This window comes from Centrocercus urophasianus, unplaced genomic scaffold (assembly GCF_019232065.1).
Source record: "Centrocercus urophasianus isolate 14NV4802_14NV808 unplaced genomic scaffold, USGS_Curo_1.0 seq_18, whole genome shotgun sequence".
NCBI classification, from domain to species: Eukaryota; Metazoa; Chordata; class Aves; order Galliformes; family Phasianidae; genus Centrocercus; species Centrocercus urophasianus.
This window is the reverse complement of record NW_024884733.1, coordinates 22537857-22556208: the sequence shown is the minus strand read 5'-3', so window position 1 is coordinate 22556208 and position 18352 is coordinate 22537857. Positions and strand designations below refer to the sequence as shown.

The window sequence follows — 18352 nt, the reverse complement described above, 5'->3', positions numbered from 1 at the left end:
AAGTAGAAAGTTATTGAACCAAGGAGAACTACGTGTCATTTAAGCATTAACTATCAGCAGATGAATTTCAATTAGTATTAGCCTTTCTAAAATCTTGACTTTCCTCCTATTGGTCTCATTTTACATGATTTTTTTTATATCATAAAGAGAGGCTTGTCCATTATTATTTCTCCCATGCTAATTTTGAAACAAATAAAGTTCAACAACTCAGCAACATACTATTCAAACTTGCATTACGTTTTGAGGACTGGGAGTTAGAATACATTTACCCAGTGCCATATCATCTGCTTGATTTGAGATCAAATGAGGGATGTCCTATAGCACTCCGGAGTAAGGGTGAATGATAGAAATATGTTAAGATACTGGAGAAACCTATTAGGTGAGGGCACTGCATGCACACAGCTGGTGGCATTTTTTCCCTACTACTACTTAAGAAAAATTGAATAGTTTTGTTTTTTGTTTCCTATCTCTTGCATTTGTGGCTTAAAAATCATTTTCAGATGTTAATGATAAACAAATATCTTATTTAAAACAAAAAACGCTGAAGAAAATTCTTGAAGCACAGAAAATTCAAGAACCAGAGTAATAGAAGCAGCAAATAAATTCTTATTTCAAGTCTAATTGACTGCTTCACTGGCTCTTTATTGTACTTTTTCAAGAACATCTCAACTCCTTTCTGTTTCTCTTTGTAGCCCCTGAGTCTTGCTGATCAGATTCCTTAACTGCTGCTCATTGACAAGCGTACTTCTGCATAATGAAAGGCTTTTGTCCTCCATTCCATATTAGCAGTGAAAGGCCATAACTGATGCTCTGCAGTAGACCAGTTTCTCGGAACTATTAAAAAGAGACACATTGCTACTGCTGTCTCTAAATCTTATTACATTTTCCCTCACCGTGATCCTAGTTTAGCTGAGATGTGTTCCAATCATTATTTGAGACCCGTTTATAATATTATATAATTGATTCAGTTAGAGTCTGCAGGACTGTAGTGTTTTGTTGCCAAACAGGATTGGTAAGTTAGTTACATCAAATTACAAGTACATTGCATGACTGGAGAATCTCCTGCCTAAATAAAGGTGGAAAATCCATCTGTGTAATGAAGAAGGGACACAAATAGAAATATTGAGCACTTCTGCTTCATAGAATGAGTTTGATGCACCTCTGAAACATTACTCACTTCCTTTGAGAAATTAAAGAATAACTGAAGTTGGGTGAAAGATGTCAGGCAGACATTTTTATTCTTTAAACAGATACCAGCTTAATAGCAATGACATAAATAAATATCTGCACTGTAATTATTTACCATCATGTATATTAATTTTTATCATGTCAGCACTATAAGCCAGAACTCTCACGGAGGGCAGCAATCCAATTTGGAACAGGACCAAACATCCTTTTCTCCTTCACTTTCTAATTTAGGACCAGATTATTTTCCCAATCCAAAGTTGTTTGTTGTTTTTTTTTTTCTTTCCTGTTTTTGTTTTTCCTTAAGAATTTATCTCTTCTTCAATTCATTGGCTAGGTGCTGATACATCCCCTGACTACTAAGAGGGATAGCTCCTTTGTGTGTATATGTATATTGGCATATATTATACTATGTACTGTATATATACTCGTACTGAACATCCTTCACCAATTATGCCTTGCCTGTGCATGGATGAACCAGTCGTGTATCATAGGGTTTAGCCATGTTCCAGCCAGAGATTTCGCTGGAAACTCTGTAGCACTATGAGCTTGCACAAGCTTGATAGCAAAGGAGCACACAACTCAGCTGCCCGTGCATCTTCAGCACTTCCTGGGAGTTGGTTTGTCTGATTGTGTGTAACTCTCTCCTGCTATACTAGCCCTACAAGCTCAGACCTGGCACAGCAGCCATGGCTGGCACAGCCCAAGCATGGAATTTGTGTGCATGAGTGCTCTGAAATGCAGGCTCTGGGATCTACACTGTCTAAAATTATTTTACTTCATTTACATGAGAGGAAATAGGGATCTCAGAAAGCATTTCACTTCAGATTTCTTTTGAACATATATATGTTGATTTATATATGTTGCTTTTATTTTTTAGGCAAAGAATACCCTCCAAAAATGTGTATTACTATCGCTGCCCGGATCACAGGAAGAACTATGTCATGTCATTTGCTTTTTGCTTTGACCGTGAGAACGACACTTATCAGTTTGCCTACTGCTACCCTTACACCTATACTCGCCTTCAGCACTATCTTGACAACCTACAGAGGCGGAACATGGACTTCTTTTGCAGAGAACTGCTAGGACTCAGCGTGGTAAGTGATAGGCATTTTTACCAACTAGCAGGCTTCATTATGGATGCTTACCCTTAAATGCTTACAGAGAATAATTCGTCATCCCTGCTAAGGTAGACATGCACACATATTTGTTTTACTCTTGTCAGTGACACACAGAGTAGCTTTACCCACATAGTGAAATATAGACAAATGCTAATTTAATTTCATGTAAAGTATTTCCTTTCCATGCAAGGCAATGCTAAAATTCCCACGTAGGACCAACTGACCACTAAAGGAAGTAACTGAAGCAGCTTTATTGAAGAAATGTGATTTTTAGAGTTTTCTATCTATTTGATTTTATGGAAAAAGCTTTCCTATTCAGAAAGAAATAAGAATCTTTGGAACGAGAATACAGCTTTTCCTAGTAAAGTAATGCAAAGCATTTTAAAAGCAACTTATTTTATTTAGTCTTAAGATTGTCTGCTTTGGTAAATTTAACTAAAAAGGGGTTTAGTTCTCTCAATATATAGACCCTAGTGGCCATACAAAAATGAAATATGACAGTTCTGGTGGAGGAAGGAGGTTTAATGTTAAGGCTGAATATAATTTGCTGCAACCTTTCTCTGAAATGTTTCTTGTCCTGAAGATTTGGAAATCATGACTCAGCCACTGCCACATCAATTCAGAAATCATCAGATTAAGAAAAGAAATTGCTGATACTTTTTCCCTTTTGTTTTCTCAGACATGATAGTGCACGTGTTCTATAGTCTAAATCTCTTCTCTGAGACTTGATTTGGTCCAAACTTGTAGTGTATGTGTGTGTCAGAAAATGAAAGCTGCAGTTTTTATGAAGGCTGCTGATTCTGGCAGCTCAGGCTTTAAAAAGAATCCCAGAATATATTGTGAAAATGAGAAGAAAATAATATGAATAACCTGCTCTGGAATAAAGAACTGGTTTCCACCATTAGGTCAGGCCACTGAGTTCCTTCCATGCCATGAAACTCATTGTTCAACCTACAGAGAAGAGCAAAACCAAAATTAACAGAAAAATTTTGTTCTTAACCCTTTTGTCTGTTAAGCACAGTTTTTGCTCTAAAGAGGACTTTTACATATCTCTGAACTGACATTAATGATTAATCATTCCAATTAGGGGGACAAACAATTATAAAGGCACGAGGAATTTTTTTTTTTAATTAAAAAAAAAAAAAAAAAGTCTTCAGAGGGTGGGAGGAAGGAGCGCTATCATTTTAATGTGTGTAGGGTTTTACTCATTAATCTTAGGGGACAGAGCTATCATTAATTCTATAATGAAACCAAATTTGTTTCCTTTCACTCTGAAAATAGTATATAAACAGTCACATTTGCATATTCATCAGAACCCTGATCTGACTGATTAAAACACTGAGATAGAAGGATTTGTCTTTTATCTGCATTTTGACAGACTGAGCTAAACTCTTAAATCATGTTAACATTGTGTTGCCAGTAGTTGCTAAACATTATTTTTCATATTTCAGCAAACTAAACAAACAGATGCTGTTCAAAATGTGGCAGGAAATGTGCTGTGTACAAGTCCAGATTTTATATCTATATGTACACACACAGTATGTTTTGCAGAAATTGATATGGTAACATTTTGCAGCTCACCATGCTGATATGTATAAAAAGCTTCTGAATCAGGCTTGTGCTGTAATCTTTGTAAGTAACATTACAATCTCAGAGCATTTCTGGCTTTTCTCCACACACAACTGTCCTAGAACAGCTTGGTAATTTAATGTCTTTGCTGAGCTTGAATAGACAATTTCCATAAGTTCTCTGTGAGTTAAATATTTTAACATAGAGCTTTGTTGCTATCATACATCTTTAAATGGTGAAAAACAGCATCCTTCAGTCTTCGCTGCACAGTACTTCATCAAAGCAGAAGCTGGCTGTACTTTAGAGAATTGCGTGCCATATAGGATAGATTTAGAGCTGAAAAAGAGAGCTCCATCACCACGCTGGCCCCTTACATAAGATAAGAGGAATCAGATTGGCATAACGAGGCCCTTAAAAGCTCTATTCCTGGCGAAGGGACGATACCCCTGGTAGCACATGGTGGAAGGAAACGTAAAGATGCCTTCTGAGGACAAACTCTGAAGTCCTCCTGCAGGGTGTGGGACTGAATCACGATAGCATGTTAGGGGAAGGCCGTTGCATATCTGCTGAATGCCACACAGCCACTAATGCCTTTTGTTTGTTTCAGCTGATTTTACAGCTCGTTTCATTAGTTTAAGGTGGTGAGGATGGAGAATGGTTTGGAACAGTTTAAGTTCTCCTGGATTATGAAGTTTTGATCTGTGCCTCTTGTAGACAACAGAATCTCGCCACAGATCTATGTGATTATTTTTTTCCTTTGTATTGGAACAGTGAAATGCTAGTCACAAGAAACCATGCTCAGATGATTGCTCCTGAAGGCTTTCTGAGTGCACATTTTCCTGCATGTAATGTTTTCAAGGCAATCTAATTTCTAATCTAATTTCATATTTTCTCTAAAGAAAGTACTATGCCTCCATTAACTCCTTAAATGCTTTCACTAATTCTATGAAAATTGAAAGTGAAATATCAGTGTGGGACATGTAATTGTCATTAGGATGCAGAATGGCAAAGTGGTTCAGAGCCAAATGGCAAAGATTCCCATTGCCAGTGTGAATGGGTAACTTAGCTGTTCTGCTTCTGACCTTTTAATGTTTAAACGCTTTACTTCAGAGAGCTATCCCACACTCTGGATGTGCCAAATGATCTTGAAAATAGTCTCCCCTGCAAGCTAACTGTGATGGCCACCCAGGTGTCATTCAAACTGCTGTTTTCATTCTGCCATTGTTGCCTGTAGATAACTTCAGACTTTGTATAGATTGTCCCAGCAGATCATACGTTCAAAATCTGTAAGCATTTGAAAAAGACTGTGCAGTTGTTTTCTGTGCACATTATGAATGAGTCTGTCATCTTGGCAGATATTAGGCAATACTGTACAGCATATTATAATGAAAAATAATTTATTATTTCATTTGAAAATATAAACACAAGCTCAATTTCTGCTACTTATATATAATCTGTACGTGTAGCGTTATAAACAGTACCACAGACTTGGCAAAACATTTGAGTATCATTGTTTAAAGATGGTGATCTAAGTTAACTGCACATACTTGAAGTGTGTGGACGATTGATGAAACCTGTACCTCTACTAGCATTATGCTATCACACATACTAAATTAAATAAGTATTGGTGAGACTGGCTTCTGCAAATTGCAACTGGCTTGGCGATATTTTTGTCGCTCACTTCAAAAACAGAAAAGATTAATTGTAGACAGATACTTCCTTTTACTCCGTTAGGCAATGGTGCTACCAAATTATGCTTGAGGAGTATTGCAACTGCACATAAAAACCACGGGCCTCAAAGGGATTTCCAAAGAGCACAGGCACTAGTATGTGGAATTCTGTTAAATTAAATATTAAACATACATATTTTAAAACAAGAAGGCATTATGTCTAATGCAGAGCCCTGTAAGTGAGCTAGTCTCTAAAGTCAGACCTGAAATACTGAGTGAAACAGATTGGAGCACAAAGTGCTTCATTCTGACGCTCCACCATTTCAATGTATGCTTTTAATTTATGTAAATTACTTCTCATGATGGTGTCAGAGTGAATCCGAATCAGGCCCCAAGACTGCAAACCTGCACAGCCGATGTCACATTTTTGATTCATTGATTAAAAATCCCTTATTTGATGTCTAAACTACTGGTAACCCTGGTAAAAATAGCTAATCAGTTCTACGGATACCTACTGATCCCTTTTAACTGCTCATTTATTACTGTTTTAAAGCATGAAGCAAAGAAAATAGACAATTTTTCTAAGGTTAAGTTTCCCATTTCTGTGTACAGTGTTAGGTTATGTAATAATGGTTCTATAAAAGAAAAGTGTAGTCTTCATCTTAAAAAAAAAAATAAAATAGAACTGATAGGCTTCAGTGTGATGTATCATGCCATGGAAATCATGTTGGTATCATATTCTGTACTTTTCAGTGGACCTGACTGCAACTAGGTTGAAATGTCATCTAAATGCAATTTGTGGTAATTTACTTGGTCTGAAATAGGGCACAGAAGTAATGCTAACAATACCATAAACTTAGCTTCTCATTTATCCAGAATGTGAAAGTGCATCCATACATATGCTTAGGGCACATACTCTTTAATCAGTTATGTATCTATCTATACATATAGTGCTGCTTTTCCCATATTATTCATAATATGTATGTTATCCCAAAACTGTAAATGAGATTTTATATGTTTCTAGAAATATTTTCTTAGCTGGGTTTGGGTATTAGCAGAAGTAGAGTTGGGCCTAAAAGTAACACCACCACTTTTGGAATTAAAACATGATCAGTAATGTACAATATCATAGTATTGATATTAAACAATATTTTTACATGTTTATTTATTTATTATTCATGAAATAACATGATTTCCCAACCACTAACGGAAAAGGGAGTTCTAATGAGCAAGTCACTAAACATGGAAAGTAAAGGAGGTGGACCCTCCTTTACAGCAAAATTATATAAAACACAGAATTACAGAGGTTGGAAGATACCTTTGGAGATCGATGAGGCCAACCCCCATAAAAAGAAAATGCAGAGCCTGGGTCTTGAACCCAGCATCCTTTGGTACATGATCCCTGCGCTGTGTGAGTGCTGTAGCCACTGGGCCAAATAACATGAAAAGTAACAAGGAATTCTTCCATACATATATTCACTTTTAAGGAGAATTTCTTAAAATTTGAAGGAAATTCTGGGAGATAATCTAGCTAGTGAGATTTACAGACAAGGAAAGGCAGACAAAACCGTTAGTCTTGCAAGTTAAGATCTTGCAATATTGAGAAACTTTACCACATATATAAGCTGGTTAAGTCTTAAATTTTAGAAAGAACAATGTTTTCTATCTGAAAATAATTTCCAGAAAGATTCACATATATTGTTGTTTATCAAACTCTAAGTAACAAATCATAGAATTATAGAATATCCTGAGTTGAAAGGGATTCAGGAAGATCATGGAGTCCAACTCCTGGCTCCATTGAGGACCACTCAAAATTCAAACCCTATGTCTGAAAGAGGTGTCCAAATGCTTCTTGAACTCCAGCAGCTTGGAGCCATGCTCTCTGCCCTGGGGAACTGTTCCATGCCTACTGCCCTCTGGTGCAGTCCCTTTCCCTAAACCCCACCTACTCCTCCCTGACACGACTTCACGCCATTCCCTCAGGCCTGTTATGTCTCCAGAGAATGGAGCTCAGTGTTGCCCCTTCACTCCCTGTGAGGAACTGCAGCCACTGTGAGACCTCCCCTCAGCCTTAACTGCTCTGGATCCAACAAGCTAATGGACCTCAGACACTCTTACGTCTTCCCCTGTAGACTCTTGTTCTTATTCTATGTGTTCTTTCCCATTCTTTTCAATTGCCTCTTTCTGTTACAAAGGGGAAATCCAAAGTAACTGTTAGGCCTTGCAAATTCCAGGGCCACAAAAGATTGTCATGTTCTTTTCTGTGTTTCATCCCAGTGTCAGTTAATTTGCTTTCATATTCTAGTCTGTCACCTTTCTTTGTTCTTACTTATGACTCTCATGCTCCCTGTTTGTTTCTTCTTCTAATATGTATATCCACATGTTCAAAGTAGGTGTAATGTAATTTATTTGTCATGTAGAGAAAAGAGAGAGAGCTTCAACCTGGATTGGAGCATGTTAGTATCGTATTGGTCATCCTGACATACCTGAGTTAATACCTGGATGCAAGAAGATAGTTATTTGTTTAATGAATAAATGATGTAATCCCGATTGAAGACAAACTTTCTTTGTCTACAGTTAGTTGAATTCTCAGATATGAGCAACTGTAAGCTTCTGGGGACAGGGTCCACCTCCTTTAGTTTCCGTGTTTAGTGACTTGTTCATTAGAACTCCCTTTTCCGTTAGTGGTTGGGAAATAATGTTATTTCATAAATAATAAATAAATAAAATGGAATTCTGGGGTCCTCTACATGTACACTAGTGTAAAGCTTTTTTAATTTTAATAATTTTAGGATTAATCTACTTGTTCTGAAGGACAGAAATATATTTTGAAGATACATGTGGCCCTGGAAATTATCAAACTGCCTAGATTACATTCATTCTTTCAGCCTCATTTGCAGAAATTTGTTTTCCTTCTTTTCCAGCGCAGCATTAAGCAATAAATATATTTAGTGATATCGAATGTGCTCACACGTAGGGGAAATAGTGCTACACAGTGCTGTTAGCTGCGTTTGTCCAGTAACTCTTTACTGCATTGATTCCACTGGGATTCTGACTGTGTTTTAGTTGGCTTCTATTTAGATCTCTAGTGCAGTTGTTGTGTAATGTATGTGTGAGAACAGAGTTATATATTAATGTATATTCTTCATCTGTAGACCCACAAAATTGTTAGCCTCACCCACATTATCTGTAGGGTTGAGGTTTTGGGACTGAAGGCTTATTTAACAGTGTTAAAGTCTGCTTAGGCAAAAGGATTTGAATTTATCCCTTTTAATTTAACCAAAGAAAGAATTATGTATTGATTTAGCTTTACGGTAAATATAGAATGTAAATATAATGTATTAAAATCGAATTACTTTAGGCAAAGTCTTGTTCGTATGATTTGTGTAAGCTGAATATTATGATTCTGATGCAGAAAAAACACAAACACAGAAATAAATGTAAGCCTGTGAAATATCCTGGTGAAGTTATTGGCATAGTTCCAATCAAATCACATATGTCTAGAAGGGCCTTTACATTCAAGGTCAAAGCAATCAGCACTTTGCAAGATAAAGACTAAGTGCCCTCATGTATAGCCATTATCTTGCACTAGCACTATAACAACATGAGTAAAGGAAAAAAAAATAATCCTAGACTTTGAGCAAAGGATCTCAGTGTTCCTGCCCAAGCATACTTCTTACAAAGTAACAAGGAATAATGATGTTTTCAGTCTGGTATGAATGTAAATGGAACTGGTTATTAGTTGATTTATATTTCAGTTCCTGTAAAATGATTGCTTCAGTAAGCTCCCAAAGGCTTGCTTATCTAACGTTTCACCTTTACCTACTGTACGCTGAGGCTGAGAGCTGAATTAGAGAGCTGGTGCTAGGATATGAAAAGAATTTGCTTCCTGTCATTGGTAACCAATGTCTAGTGGTTTTGTTCACTCCTTGTAGTGTAATAATAAAGCAAATTTACAGTGAGATGGAAGTGGTTTCAAATAACTTCCTAATATTATAAATTTCCCACTGGACTAAATTTTAAGACTTGTGAGCCAGTTACTCTCCCCTTTAAAATAACAAATAAACCATTCAATAACAAGCAACCAAAATATCTGTCACATTCAGTCAGGATATGAGTTTTCTGCAAACCTTCCTGCATGCACTCTTCCGATTCATCATCTCTCTTATAATGGAATATACCTAATAGATAACACTCAACAAATAAAAGGAAGTCTCAAATTTGATTTAAAGAAGCGCTTGTCTGCTACTTTATATTTGGATGTTTCATCACTCATTCACATCTTGTTGGATAAACTGGTTCAGGTAATGTATTCTGCAGCCCTTTTTGCAGCTTGCTGTAAATTTGCTGAATGCCCAATTGTAAAGAGAAGACCTGTTTGTAATGTGTCTATCAGGTGTGCACTTGAGGCCTTCTGCATAAGAGATCAGTGCCAATTCTGTAGCTCTTTATCCCTGGCTTGTAGGTGTTCAGTAATACTTTATCCTGGTTGTCCTAAGCCTTGAATGCTGAAAGATGGCTCTAAAAACCACTTCAGTTTGTGTGTCAAAAGGGAACCTGCATTATCTTTATACCACATAGGAATGAAAAGATAAATGTATAATAAGAATAAGAAAATATTTTAATATTGATGAAGGAAGTGTAGTTCATGTGGTCCAAGCTGCCTGATTGTGCCCTTACTATTGGCTCTAAATATTTGAACATATATACTTGAGAGATAATATAAGGCTTGCCACTACCTACTACAATTATAGAAAGCACAGTGGACAATGGTGTGTATAGTCTGAGGTCCATTTTTACTTGCAGTGTTGATTTAGTGGCCCTTTTTAATCAAAGGATAGTGCAGTGAATAAGTACATCAAGCTTTCATGTAAGAGAAGATGCTGTCACCTTTATTTTAAGACATCAGATCATATTCATATATATTTTATGTTAGGAGATCATAACAGTTCTGGGGGAAAAAAGAATGTATTTCTAGGAAATGCTAGCTACTTTTGAAGTGTTGTTATTACTCAGAAATACTGAAAGCAATATTTATCTTTGTTTTGAAGACAAAATAAAGTACAAATAACATGAGGAGGCAGGAGATTTTCAGTGTAAAGTAGTAGCTACTTAACTGTAAGCTGGTGTGTTTTGTTGTTGATATTTTTTTTTTTTTTTCATTTCTTAGGAAATATAAGGTACAATTTAAAGCATTTTAAATACTCCTCAAAAGATATCTTACATAGCAACCAATTATATTGATACGTGAAAATAACTGTGGTCTCTGAAAAAGATCCTCTTATTTATGTTTTCAAGCAGCAGCTGAGCACCATACTGTGGCAGCAGAGAACAGTCTCAGAATTGAACACACATTGCAAAGGTCTCAGTTGTGTGGCAGTTTCTATGAAAAAGAATGTCATTCTTAGGCCCAGTCCAAAGTTTTCACTCAGAATTCTTTAGAATTACGGACATACGTTTTTAGAGAAAGTTTGTTTTTGTGAGCTACCTTATCTGATGTTAAATTCATCTGATGATAAACAAGTACTGTGGATGAAGACAAAGGAGGCATTTAATCAATTTCAGGAATTTACATCTATACTCATTAAAAAAAAATAAAGAACAGTTTCAGAAAATATGTCATCCATCCGATGGTAGTGTCATTGCAGCCATCTTATAGGTAATGAGACTACTACAGAAAATGGAATTAAATAGAAGCAATACGTGATAAAGACTTTGATATTAATTTTCCTAGTTTATCCATAGTAAGCAGAACTAATTCAAAAGGAATTTCTCTTCAGAATAGATCATTGTGGTCAGGACCACAGGTAGTACAACTGATTTGTCTCCTTGGGGCAAACACAGTTTGGCATACAGATTTGAAAATATGAAAATACGAAGTTGATCTTTCAGGTGTTTTGACAGAAGAAAAATAATAAAGTGAAACTTTTGATAGTCATATACCAAAAGGAAATCTAATGTTTTGGGAACCAGATTCCATTTACAACTGCAGAGCTCTTCAAAATGTTGTCCTCAGCATGCAAGAAGATATTTAGAAATTGAATCAGTTATTTTGCACAGTTCATGTGACCCAAAACCTCAATTGTGTTTTTCCTATTTGCCTCATGAGAATGAAAAATAACCTCTAAGGTATTATATCCAATGGAGAATTTATAGAATGTCAGATGACCTATTAAGGGCACTTTATAGATTAACAGATGAGGGCTAAAGTTGGTGGTGATGTGTTGGAAAAATAGGAGGAATTCTGGCATCAAGATTCATCAAGATTTGTTTAAGACCTGGACATTGATATTAATCCAAACCATGAATATTTCAAAATCTGAAAGGTAATGGCCAGAGAAGAATAGCATTACTGCTCAAAGGCATTGAATCTTTGCTTGCAGTGAGTGGAAATGAGTTAGTTTCATATTGCCCTGTAGTCCGTCTTCTTCCTTATATCTTAAGGGAAATTGTCTAGATCTTTACTATGCTTCAGGCAATTAAATTACCGACATAAAGTACTTTGGTGTCTTTTGCTTGAGGACCATTTGTTCTTTCAGGAATTAATGGTATTGTGGAGTCCCAGAGAACCTGTAAGTTTTTTTTTTTTTAATATGTGATTGAAGTGTTTTGTTCATCTTAATGAAGAATACAGACAGTATGTATTCTCATCCTCAAGAGAACAAACAGCTCAGCATGTGAACTAAGGAAAGAAGAATGTATGTTTCCAAGGTATGATTTTCAGCTGTTGTCTTCATCCTTACAAGATACTCTGGCAGCACCACATTTGTTTTCATCTCTAGCTGATTTTGAAATCCTTCACAGCTTTAGAAATAAAACTGCATGTATCCTCTAGATTTCTTGTGTAGAAATAGATAAGATTTTTTAACAGCAAATATCACAGCAGTGCTTCCACTGCAGTCCTCCATTTAGAGGAGGACCCAATTAGCCTTGGGTGCACACAGACCAAGTAACATTATAGGCTTATACTGCACAGACGTGTAGAAAGATATTATGTTCCTTGTGATCAAACAGAATTCCTATATGTCCTATCTTGGCTGAAATTCCAATTAGCCATGGCAACCAATGAGGGAAATATGCAGCAATATAAAATATCTAATTCAGTGCTGACAAAGAGGTGGGATGTATTGATTTGTTTGGCAGAAAACTTCATTTTTTCTTCATTCCTATAATTCAGATTTTCTCATTACTGGACACAGATGGCAAAATATAATTTTATTAACTATAACCATTTGTTTTGCAGTTCATCAACTAAATTCCAAAGAGTACAGAGACTAGTTTATGCTAGCTATTAACAAAAACAAGTTAGTATCTAGAGCTATAATAGAAATGGTGATAGATGTTGCATACTATACTTCAAGATCATTTGTTGCTATGACAGTAATGAAGTAAAATGAGACAGGGTCTCTGGAATCTCAGATTTTTCATGTTCCCAGAGAGTTAGAGATAAAAAAAACAACTTTTCTCTCAGTGAGCTGAACTTCATTCCTTCGAAGCTACAATTAATATATGCATGTTACAAAATACGTAGTGTACTCTCTTCTTATTAGAAAGTTAAATCAGAAAAGAAGGGAAAATGATAGTTTGTAATTATCCTGAATAACAACCATCTCGACTCTTAACATCAGTATGAAACACCAAATTAATATCAGGTGAAGTAAACTGAAAAATCCGAAATTTCCAGAAGTACACTTTTGCAGTAGTGGATGAGGAGTGCATTTTAAAATCCTTTCCTAATCTCCTTTATTGTTTGCTTTCTTTTTTCTTCTAAGGTGTTCATCTTTTAGGCTTTGTTTTGTTTCTAACGTCCCAAGTGCTACAAGTGTGAGGATGTAGGATAGCCTACACAGTGACAGCAGCACAGACTATATGTGCTATTGGAAACCGTTAATTATTTATTTGTGTCCTTGATAGAACGGGGAGCCTACATGCACAAATGTTCAATTCCTATCATTTTGCTTCTCGGGAATTATTACAGGGAAGCTTACTGAAAATTACAATGGTATTAGATCTTAAAATGTTTTCTTTTTTGACTCAAAAATACCCCATAATAATTACAATGTAATGACTGTAGTCTACTGTGAAGAAAAAGATGTGATAGTAAACCCCTAACAAACCTCTGGAACTGGTCATACATCATCAGATCTCCCTGGCCACACTTAACTTATCAGTGTAACGCTGATGGAAGATGTATTTCAACAATGATTATGAATAGAAATCCTTACAGCAGATTCATACTATATTCCGTGTGCTGGGACTACCCATCTGTACCCCTGTTTGCAGCCAACAAGAATACTAAATTTTGCAGTTTTGTTCCAGGGACAATGTGAGTCAGATCTCTCTAGGAAAGACCTTCAACTTTACCACAATTGGGTAAGCTGATTTTGTGTTGTTTACTGCCAAGGATCCTGAATGCCAAAGATGTAAAACAGTTTGCTCATAAACAGACAACATATAGCCAAGTCTTCTTCTTTTCAGATACCCATTTTATCTTATTCCAACATGGACATTGCTTTGTGCCAATCCTCTTCTTTTGTATCCTAGACCAGGAAGTCATGTTCATGGCAAGTTTAAACATGCTATCTAATGATAAACCAGAATCTACTAGAATAGCGTGAATTTCTGGAAGGGAAATTTATTATGTGATAATTTTAACTTTTCCTGCCTACCAGTCAGTAGTATTGGAGTTATTTATTGCTGCTAACTTTTGAAAAGCTCTCCTTTTATCCCCGTCATTGTTTTCAAATCTATATAGCACCTAAAAGTGCCACAGTCAAATCATAATTCATGATATTGCTGTCAGTTTCCGTAAAATTTGTAGAAGGCCTTTGAAGTTCTTTCCACTAATACCAAATCTACCTCCATTATTTCTTTCATTTCCCGTGACACCTACGCTGCAGCATTGGTCACAGTCCCATTACTCTCTCTCCATCAATGTTGCCTTCTTTTTGAGTTTAATGTCTGTTACAGAGGCAGTGATGCAAGGAGAGCTGATATCTGACCTCTCTTGTGCCATGTTTCATTACAGCAATGGTTTTCCAAGATTACGTTCAAAAAATTTTCTCAAAGGTTTTTCAGAATTAACCAATTATTAAATTATCTGCCTAGGCTTTGTGCTAGTTTTGAGAATGTCACTGACTTATAACATTCTAGAAAGAATTTAAATTTCCACTTGTACACCTAAATTCTTCTGGTATAACCTGTGAGTTGATATCTCATTATGTGACTTCTATACAGGTCTCTACTCCTAACAATACAAAGGAACAAAAGACAACCTTTTTTTGGTAGTACCTTGCAGATAAATCTTTACTACCTCTTGGATAAATCAATGGGAGAATTACTGGAGTACTTTATATGCTTTGTAAGTTTAGTATTGGCTTCTATTTTGGATATTTTTTTTTAATCTACCCTCGTTTCTTCTTAAGAGGTGTAAGCCTTCGTTTATTTATTATTTGACAGTCTCACAGCGCTGTGTACAGAGAAGCAACCACACATAAAAAAAGCTAAGTTTATGTACAAAACTGCTTCCTTGTACCTTCTTGCCCCTCTGGTTCATATAATTTAAAGTGGCCAGAGAAAGCAGGCGCACCAGAGCCGTCACCAGGAGTAAAAGCAGGGGAAAATGGAACGTAAGTCTTTGAGGAAAAAAAAAAAGATGAGATCATCTAGTTATCATAAGATACATGTAGATGTTTTCAGTAGCTGTTTGTCTTTCAGTGTCACCAATGATGACATACAGTCTTTGTGCTTGCTTAACATTCAGAAGGCACTTATGACAAATAGGGTCATGAAATGATGATGCTTACCAGGTTTGGGAATATGTATTGCTATCATTACTTCAGAGGTCAGTTTTAGCTTTTTGAACTTTGAATTAGGGTCCAATCATCTTCAGTAGAATTGTGTGTTTTGGAAAAATGTCTGTGATGAATGAAATGTAGGCAAAACTATTGGGGTTTTTGTTTTTTGTTTGCCTGTTTCCACATATTGATATTGTTGAATCCTTATCAGAACTGAGCATATGAAGCAAATTGAATGCGACCACATATGTGTTGAATAGAATTGAAATAAGCAATAGCTATCTTGATTCTGAAACCAAATATTAAGATGAGTCAATGGTAGTTCATAATAGCTTCAGAGACCTTTTTTAATGTGATTTTTTTTTTCATTCCTATCCATTATTCACTGCAAGTAAGCCAAGAAATGAGATCAGAATGCCTTCTCTCTGCTTGTAGTCATCTGCATCCCAACTATGATCAGTGAATTTTCGCAGGAAAGAGGATAATTGAGAACTTGCAGAATTTATATTTGGTGCTGAATTTCCAGAAAGCATTTCTAGCCCCTAATGTTTCACAGTTTATGAACTTGAGACATCTATGTTAACAAATCCCCTGACAGGATTATTTCCCTCATCTTGATCTTTATTAAAAATCTCTGATCATGTCCCTTGGAAGAAATGAAACATTCAAGAGCAACTTTTTGGATTTCAGGAATGCCAGAAAGGGGAAATGTCTCATATGAAAAATCCAAATGTCTGAAAAGTCTTGCTTAAATGTAGCTGCCATTGTTAAATTTCTGTCTTCTTGCAAGTCCCCACTCTGCTCTGGAAAGAGAAGTGTGTGCATTTGGTTTCGTCCATCAGAGAACTAAGAGACAGAATAATGTTCAATCATGATCTTAATCACAGCAAAATAGTTTCCACTGAAATGACTCTATAGAGGATTTATTCTCCCATCTATTCAGTTGCATAAAACATTCTCTTAATGGGTGGTGCATATGCTACAGTAAAGAATAGACCCCTTTGTATTAAAATTACATGTCTGGGATTTTAACATAAAAACTGAAAAATCCCACAGTGCAAAACTGACTTAAACTCAATTTCCCTCTCCCCCTCTTATAATGTCAAGATGCCTGAGTGCTCAAGTGACTGAGTAAGTACTAAATATTTAATGCGTGGAGGTTACATTAACTGAGTCTTTGATCTGAAACTTCTTAAAAACGTCTTAAAAGCCCTTCAAAAATGGGTTAGTATTTCATTACAGTCACTTAAAATAGATTTATTTTATCAAAACATCCTGTCAGAAAACCCAAAGCTGTGATTAATAACCTACAGCATTTTTACTAAAGCATCTCCTAATACTAGTTTCTCAGTGTATCAACAGATTACCCACTGCAGAAAGAAAAAAAACAAACCAAACAAGCTGGCCCTGTCATCTGTTTGGCAGTTACACTTATGCAGAGTATTTCTGCTGAGTTTCAGCAGATATAGACATTAGAATCCACTGTGGAATTCTGCATGCTGGTGGTATGCAAACAATCTCTTTTATTTAAATTTGAGATTAAATTATTATTATTATTATTATTATTATTATTATTATTCACAGAACAGTGTTTGTGGGGCAGTTCTCTGCAAATGTTTTTGTATAGTAATATTTGCAAGTATTTGGGCAGTAGAAGCTGCTTGATTTTAATCTGCGTAGAGTAATTTGAGAGCAACACTGCTGTGTCATGGCTCTGATATTTAGATTTATTTATCTTTTGAAGTCAAGAAACTACAGTATGATATTACATGAGTCTCTGGTAGACATGTAGATGCTAGGAGCGTACTCTGAGACAGGTTTCTTGGTGAAGCCTATTCTGGGATAATAAAGGAACCTAAACACTACATTCTGATCTTAGTCCAGTATCCTATGCAGTCATATGATACCACTCTCTCAAAGAAAGAGGTAAGGATTTATTCTCAAGTGACCCTAAAAATAGTAGTGAAAAGCACATGGCTGAGCCTTCACAACCTGCTTTGAAAATGTATTTCTCTTGTTTCTTCAGGGAAATGCATCTTTGTCAGTGCATAGCTTATATCAGGAATGCTTTGCATATGAAAACCACGTGTAGATTGAATCCTATTATATAAGTCAAGGCTGATTTTCTGTGGAGTTCTTTTGTAGTATCAACATTAAAAGGGGTGTTATAAATAAAAGTGGAATATAATTATAAATGCCCTTCTGATGAAAAAAAAAATCCTTGATTACCTTTGAATTCTTTTGCCCTTTAAAAAGGTTATATTTAACTGGTTCAGTTTCTTTCTTGATGTTTCAGTTCCCAAGGGAAATCAACCTCCAGTACTAACTGTTTCAATTGGGTTATATGACTTTACTTTGTGTCTTGCATTTGTTAACAGACAGATTATATAACACTGCAGGCTAAACGTACATTGTTCTGTTTTCCTCTACCATTGTTACTCTATGTTTGGAGGGATGGACAGAGAGGTGGGGAATGGTTTTCAATACTCCTGCTGAAATTAACTCTTCCTGATAATAGCATAATCAACTTGCAAGTAAAGACCTAGGAATCACATGAAACGACACATCTTAAGCTATAAAAATATGTTCAATATTTCAACATGTTACCTATCATCCATGTGTTCTTGTTCCCAGTGGCATAAAATCTGGTAGCGCTACTGGCTGGATTTTCTTGAGTTTCCACACTGAGAAAGTAATTTGTGCACGTGTGTGCTGCTACACTGAAATGCTGGAGGCTAAATTCTACAGTTACCTTCCATTTCTAAGTAGTTTGGTGTTGAATGACTTTTGATTCATTATCCTTATATTTCATCAAATAATATGCTTTCTTGGTAGAGGAGGAGATGATAGGACCTTTTATAAAAGTGGCTGTAGAAAAAAGAGAGAAAAGAAAGAGGAATTTCATCTTGGATTTTTTTTTTTTTTTTTTTTTGGTTTGGTTTGTTTTTTTTGTGTTTCATTTTAGTCACTGATCAGTACTCCCAAGAGTGTGCTGCATTTGGAGAAGAAA

The 18352-nt window shown here is 35.9% G+C and overlaps 1 protein-coding gene across 1 annotated transcript in view; it reads left to right on the top strand.

The window, feature by feature from the left end:
* LOC122160555 (cytosolic carboxypeptidase 6-like) overlaps positions 1 to 18352 on the top strand; it is a 292765-nt gene that overhangs the window by 121350 nt on the left and 153063 nt on the right. The window contains exon 2 of the mRNA XM_042819164.1: positions 2066 to 2282. Coding sequence (XP_042675098.1) covers positions 2066 to 2282 — 217 coding nt within the window. The remainder of the gene's footprint in view (positions 1 to 2065; positions 2283 to 18352) is intronic.